A 7,898-nucleotide genomic window follows, 5' to 3' on the forward strand; every position below is an offset into this window, starting at 1 on the left:
ATAGTTTTGTTGACTTCAATGTTTGATATAACAACAATTAAACATACTTATACATTCAAGGATGCCTCTTTATTCAAACATTTTTCTAAATAGAACTAACTAATAGAAATAAATCATTCATCTTAAAGTATGAAGAATTTAAATATATTGAATGATTAATGAATAAGTGTTGTTTAACGCTTTCCAAACACTTTCATGTATTCAAGACATTAGTTTAGATTTATTCGAACGTCTTATATTCCCCATACTTTGATGGTAAGCTTTTATATAACATACTGAATAGGAGCGCTCTGAATGAATGTTATTTTAAGATTTAATGAACATTAGACAGTGAAGAATAAATTCTCGTATACAGAGGTTAATAATGTAGAAATTGTCAACGTCTGGCTAAAAAAACACTGGTCATAAAGTTCATAGAATCAAAATCGTTATCGTAATAAACAGAAATGGAGATTATAAGAAAGGATAGATGGTAGCTAGAGTAAAATCCAGGATGCACATTTCATTCTATTCGAGACTCCTTAAGTAGATGTATCTGCATCCCAGAGTTGATGTTCATTCCGTGACTCATACCTAGTACCGTTCATTCCAAACACCATCGTGTTATCCACTTGGTTACTGAGCACAGATAGCCTCTAGCTTGTGTGGTGGGGTGAAGTGTGAATTCACTTTTGTTTTGTTCGTTTAAATCTTCCCATTGATGTTTAAGACTTCAATTGATCAGTCTCTTATTGACATATGTGCATCCTATGAAAATCACCTCGATATTGCCTTAAGTCACTAGCATTATAAGCAAAATGGATAGTGGCTAGCCATAGAATCTTGAACATCAGTGGGAAGATTTAAACAAACCGGACAAAAAATGAATTTAAAAAAAAGATTATTTTAACAGCTTAGTTGTTTTATAATAATAATATTTCTAATCTAACAATAACTTTATCAGAATTTGATCTAAAAATCTAATTACATAACCAATTTAATAAACATTTGTTAGACTGAAATTACACATAATTCAATATTTCATCACTGATTCACACGTTGCTTGTTTTTTAAAAAATGATCATTCAACATTCAAGTCTACGTTTTTAGTCTCCAATACCATTATTTGATACAATTTAATCGATTGTAAAATTCCATCTTGAATAGTTTTTTCTGGTTAGCGTTTTTATTAGCAAGTTAGTTTACTACAGGATAGGACACTTATTGAGGAAATCACCCAACTACGTCACAAGACAAGCCCTCACATGGAATCCTGAAGGCCAAAGGAGAAGAGGAAGACCAAAGAACACATTACGCCGACAAAAAGAGACAGACATCAGAAAAATGAACGAAAATTGGATAGAACTAAAAAGGATAACGCAGGACAGAGTGGGTTGAGGAATGTTTGTTCGGCGGCCTATGCTCCATTGAGAGTAACAGGCGAAAGTAAAGTAAGCAAATAAGAAATTTAATCTTTTATTCACAAACTTGATTCGCTTTCTTTTTTACATTTCTATTACAGAATTTTCATGTTCTTCAATAATGATCCAGTTATTCATAACCTAATTATGAACTCTTTAACTTAACACTAAATTAATACTAAAATGAATAGATAAACAAATGTAATTAGTAACGTTTATTTGTTATATGAATTCTAGTATTGCACAGCAATATCAATAACAGTAATAATAGTACTACTACTAATAATAATAGTAATAATAACAATATTATTAATAATAATAGTAATTATAATCGTAATAATATTTACTATAACGATATTCTCTGGATTAATATGCGTAATAATTATCAGAATTTTTTTTGTTCTGTTTCATTTTCCTTAATTAATAAGTTAATAGCGAATAAATCTTATGTGTATATATATAATAATAATAAGTTGCTATAACCCCTTCATTGTCCTGCATAAAATATCCCATCTAATGATATAAACTTAATCATCAAATGAAGGAAGGTAATGGGAAAGAAAGTAGGAAGTAGAAAAAAAAGATTAACAAAAGTAATAGAAGCAGAAATAAAACTGAAAAATAACTCGAAATATCTAGAACTGGACTGTTTTTTTTATGTGGATACAATTTCTTAATTGTTCACATCATCATCATCATCATCGTCATCTGTGTTTATAAAAAATAATCAATTAATTTACATAATTCTGCTCAGTTATAGTAAGTGTACCTTACTTCTGTTATCATTCATTCATTTATTCACTGAAGGATAAGGAAAAATAAGAAGAATCACATTATTGAACATTGATTATTTCTTAATGCATTTTGTACTGCTCTAGCTGCAGTAGGTTTATGTGCTTGTTCTCTATTCTCTAAAATACGCATTAATTCTCTAAAAACATTCATAACATGCCAATTATATTTAGCGGAACATTCTACAAGTATAGTACGTTTCCATTGTTTTTTAATAATCATATTTATATCACGACGTATATTAAATCGATAATTAGAATTATTGAAATGGGTAATTTGTGATTGTCCTGGTGTTGATATAATGGTTGCTGAAGATGATGTAGAAGGTGTTGAATAAAATGATGGTATAAAATTATTTGAATTAAATCCATTTGCCATTTGTTGTAATAAATCAATTTTATTTGCAACTAATAGCAATGGTATATCATTGAATTCACTAACAATTTGATCACGTAATTGACGTATATATTGAAATGATGATTCTGAATTAACATCAAAAACTAAAATAAATGCTGAAGCATTTCTTAAACCCCAACCACGATAATTTTCCCATTCATCAATAGAATTTGTTGGAAATTTTTTATCAATTGGTGGACAATCTATTAAACGTACATAATAAATACGATCATTAAATGATATCATTGGATCATAATAATCTGGATGTTCACAAGTAGGTAAAGGATTTCCAGGATCAATACAATTAATAAATTGTTTAACTAATGTAGTTTTACCAGACTGACGACTACCAAGTACTGGAACACGTAAGATATGATCAGAATATTCTACAGATGAGGATGGTTTTACTTCATAAATAATGCTACTATTATTGTTTGTATTAGTAGTTTTGATAATATTACAGTTATTATTACATGAAACAGTATTAAGCCCATTAGTTGATGATTTCAATGTTGGAATGGATGAAGAAGTTTGTAAATCAAAAATATTTTTTAACGGTATACATTCACTAAGTTTATTTAATGAAGAAGATTTTATTGGTGCAGTTATCGATTTGAATGTTGTCGATGATGCTGCTGATGATGATGATGCTGTTGGTGATGTTCTAAATGATGTAAAACGTTTAATATGTGGACGTGAAAATTTCACATGGTGACCATGTATATATGTTGTACTTGCTGGCTTTTTTACATTGGATTTTCTCTCATTTATTTCTTCTTTATTTACAAATTTTAATAAGTTTACATTATCTTGACGTAATAATTCATTTTGATTAATAAGGGATTTAATATTGATCTCATTAGCATTACTAATTTTACCTGTACATATTGATTTACATTTTTGTAATAGAATAGGTTTGGTCTCTTGGATAGTAATATCACGATTTGATTCAGTTGTATTGAGAATTGAAATCTTTTGTTTTGGATTAGAATCATTCTTTTTATTTTTCTTACCTAAATCATTTAAATCTATTTCACTCGTACTGATTTGTTCCCAACTAGCAAGCCTGGCAGCTGAGCCACTACGTAAATATTTAAATTTAAAAATTTGGTCTGTGATAATTTATATAATTGAATAATTCGATATGTAAAAATAACAATAAAAGAAATCACTGATTGTTTTATAATTAATAAGTACATATATTAAATGAATTGTTTATAATGAATAATTTTTTATTCGTTATACTACTGAAATTACTTAATTAGTTTAATTCACAAAAAAAAGATACAAAACATTAATGTTTGAGAACGATGAATGAGAAATGATGAAATTCATAAACGGGTATACTAATCATAAATCCCTTTTCTTTTTAGGTATACTCCATATTTTAATTCTCTTATAAGAAGTAAAATCCATTTTCATTCATAGAAATTAGAATGTTCAGTTATTGGCATCATTCGTTAAAATGTAAGTAGTTCGGTAATGATAGAATCCATTTCAAAGTTTCTTTAATGCCTTCTACTATTACTATTATTATTATTATTATGATTATCGTCAAGGTTAATTTTTTTTAAGTTTTTATTATTATTATTTTGTTTCCACGGAAAATATTATTCAAGTTTCCTTTCCTGTTTTACATCAAAATAAAAATTTTTATTCGATAAAAAATGAACAGAAACTTGATTTGGTAAATATATAAAGCATAACAAACTAACTGACATTGAATCTGTCAATACATAAGCACATATATATATGTATATATATACATAAACAACCACCGACTTGAAAGTGCATAGATATATTAGATGGTGAAGGTACACTGATAAAGACATGAGTAGTGAATGCAATGTATATGCATATATACATATATCGACAAACGTAAGAACTATTTACTGTTTGTATTAATGTAAATCTGTGAAATTGTCTTTAAAAGAACCAATGAAAAAACTTTAGGTTATATGCACTAGTCTATTTACTCTAAAATGAGATATAATGTTAGGCAGACATTAAGAGAAAAAGAGAGAAAGAGAATTATAAATAAAAAGATCATCCATAACACGTCTTATTATATGCTTAGATACGTAGAAAGCAATTTCACAAAGATAAGTAATTAAACAAGCAAGTATATGACATTACACTTATAACTGATAGTCATTGTTTCGTGTGTTTTTTTCGGATTCATCATAACAAGCAAATTCTGGTCATATTTCGTAATCTTTTTCTTTTCTACATTCTATTCTTTATAAACTAAAAGGCAGAAAAAAGATGAGAATCTTAAAAGTTTTTGAAAAAAAAACAAAAACAAAACAATTGTAAGCAAAGATGGATAGTGGCAAGCAGTGGAATCCAGGACGCGCGTTTCGTCCTATTTGGAACTCGTCAGCTAGATGTACCTACAAAACAATGTTCAAGGACTTATTACTGTGCATTATAATTTACATACTTTTAAATCAATAAATCATATAGTGTTATCAAATAAATAGTTTATCATTTGTAGGGACAATAATATAAGACTTCAGTTATTTGTTTTAATCAATTATATTTATTTTTTTATTTTTCATAGTGCAAAATTATTTTTTGTTGCTATGGTGTAATCCATGTAAGAAATAATCATTAATAAGTTTCTTGTTTTTTTTATGCTTTTTAAAATGTAAACCAACGTAGATCTAACAATTTAAATACTTAGTTGAATTGTTTCAACAACTGTTGTTCAACAATAAAATTGTCCATGAACTGTAGTTAAAACTATAGTGACATTTAAATCTATAAGTGATCTAAAGACTTTTAGAGTTTCTACTCAATACTTATATTCTAATATCTTCCATTGTAAAAATATTATTTATTTGAATTGTGTGGTGTGGGTTACTTATATCAACAGAAGTAGTATATAATGATGATCGGGCATTGAATGTATTTCGGTAGAAGATCTATAAGGAAAGAACGGAAACAAAACGCAATTGGTAATAAAATTCATGAAAAATGATAATCGGAGACTATGGACTGATATTTGCAGAAGAAACGGTCAAGATTGAGACAATTGATTCATAGTTTGCTATATGGTTCTCGGATTTTAGTAAGATATTCTGTAATTTGTGCTCGAATACATTCGATTGTCCACACTCGTGTTCTTGTTCACTACAATAGGATTCTTTTCATATTAAGGCTCTGAATTGAATAATGAATTCTACCTTATAAATTAAGATAATATATGTATACAGATACTTTTATATATTCATTAAATTGACTTTATGACAAAACTATCAATGAATCATATAAATTTATTATCTGATCTTATTGAATATTTTGTTGTCATAACATACTAAACTTTAATTTTTTCAATCCTAAGTATGTTGAGCACTAAACGAAGGTACTCTATTCAGAGATTTCTTTGCTGTACGTATCAAATGGCAATACATTTGAAAATTTCATACAAATAAACCGGAACTCAGGATTTTGATTCTTATTGACTTATCCCTATGGTGTATATATATGAAATCCTAGAAATGTGCCAGAAAAATCTTTTCTCAGGCTAAAAGAAGCATGAAAGTATTATTTTATGTTTTACTACAACAGTTATATTGCATCCTTGACATGAGTTATATAATGTAACAAAAATATAATTATAAGAAAAATGGGATTTCTGCACATTGTAATACGCTGTAATAGGACTGATGATATTTTAAAACCTAGTTAAAGTACTCGTTTAAGTATTAGATAAACTACATTATCAATTTAATTGATCGATCCTTCATTATTAAGTCAGTCACTTTACCGAGTGATATATAGTTGATCGCTCGCAAAAATATTCTAATGTTAAGTCTGGCACAGATACTACTTTTCCATCAGTATCGTGCAATTGTGAAGTAGATAACTAATCAATTCTTATCGTATAAATCAAACAGTTATGTTTTCTTAGTTCTAATTTTATGTACAAAGAAGCACAAATCAAGAAGTCTATAGTTTCAAAATGTCCTTTGATAACTCACTAGTCGACATGACGCATGAAATGATGTATCTGTTGTGACGATCAATATCATAGTAATACAATAAATCGTGTGAATACAATGCAAAATAGTGAATTTCGTCTCACTAATCCAGGTAGTAAAAATAATAACGTTGTGTAAAATATGATATGCAATAAGTGGGATATTATCAAGGTAATTACGACAAAAAAGAATCCATGTGAATTTGGATTGATTGATGTGTAGACTGATAAAGATGTAACAGAAAGATTGTGAAGTGGGCAAGAGGTTCGTAATATCCAGTTTAGGTATCCGATATTTTAGTTATAGGCCAAGGTATATACAGGGTTTGGATCTACCCCTTATGGATACATAAGTTCGATTTTCTGGATTTAATCTATGTGGCTTTGTTTGTGCAAAGTAGCCGTAATCTAACCCTTTGTGGTAGATTCTTTGACACCTAATATAAAACGGAGAAAGCTTCCACTAATTTGATATGATATTCACTATCTACCAACTGAGAAGGAATGGTACTGTTAGTCGGTTTAGTGACTCCTTTTCCTAAACACACAGACACATGTTCACGAGCACTCAAGGATAAAGCCATCTGGATACAGCCTATGTACCTAACTCCACAGGAGCAGTTGTACTGGCATGCACACATGGAGGAGCCCATCATCGGTAACCTATCCTGGTTGAGATTACATGTAACTTGTTGGTGTGAAATGTCCTTTCAATAGATCATGTGTTTCATATTGATTTATGGATTGTCTTTAAATAATGTTGTTTTGGGAATTTGTTTAACCACTGTTAACTTCACAGTTAGATTATTTCTACTTAAGATTATATAATAATATACTTTATTGTCAATAAATACGTACATGTTTCAAACATGGATATATTTCGAATGTTTACATAACATATGAACGCTTAGGTTTGATTTAATAGTGTTTAGTTTTTTAGTCAAATCTTTAAAATATCTACTTGAATCATTGTGTCATCCTGATTGATTTGTACTGATCAAAGTAAATGTTTTAGAATTCCAGAACAAACAAATCAATCAAGAATTTGTTACTTGAAATATTCAAATCTGTCGCCTGATCAGATTTTTCCGAAGTCAATATGTTTTAAAATATTTTACCAGGTTTCAGCTCATGCAGGTATCGTGATATTTTTTAAGACTGAGTCTAAATCACGCTAATAAGTGTTAACTAATATGAGATCTAGGTTTAGTGCTTCCTATCAATTATTGCAAATCACTCAACCGAAAATGATCTACAAAGACGTTTGAATGATAGTAAAACCTAATTTCATGTTTAATTCATATGAATCCTTTATAGCGTAAAGT

At 28.6% G+C, this 7,898-nt stretch overlaps 1 protein-coding gene across 1 annotated transcript; it reads right to left on the reverse strand.

Moving 5' to 3' along the window:
* Positions 1-2,208: 2,208 nt before the first annotated feature.
* Smp_147260 (ras-like family) lies at positions 2,209-6,591 on the reverse strand (the record flags this gene model as incomplete). The annotated part of the gene is made up of 3 exons (XM_018796027.1): positions 2,209-2,944; positions 3,323-3,669; positions 6,575-6,591. The coding sequence occupies 3 exons, from the start codon at positions 6,589-6,591 to the stop codon at positions 2,229-2,231; spliced, it is 1,080 nt and encodes a 359-aa protein (XP_018650281.1). The 3' UTR covers positions 2,209-2,228.
* Positions 6,592-7,898: the final 1,307 nt, after the last annotated feature.

Source organism: Schistosoma mansoni, chromosome 2, assembly GCF_000237925.1.
Source record: "Schistosoma mansoni strain Puerto Rico chromosome 2, complete genome".
Classification (NCBI taxonomy): Eukaryota; Metazoa; Platyhelminthes; class Trematoda; order Strigeidida; family Schistosomatidae; genus Schistosoma; species Schistosoma mansoni.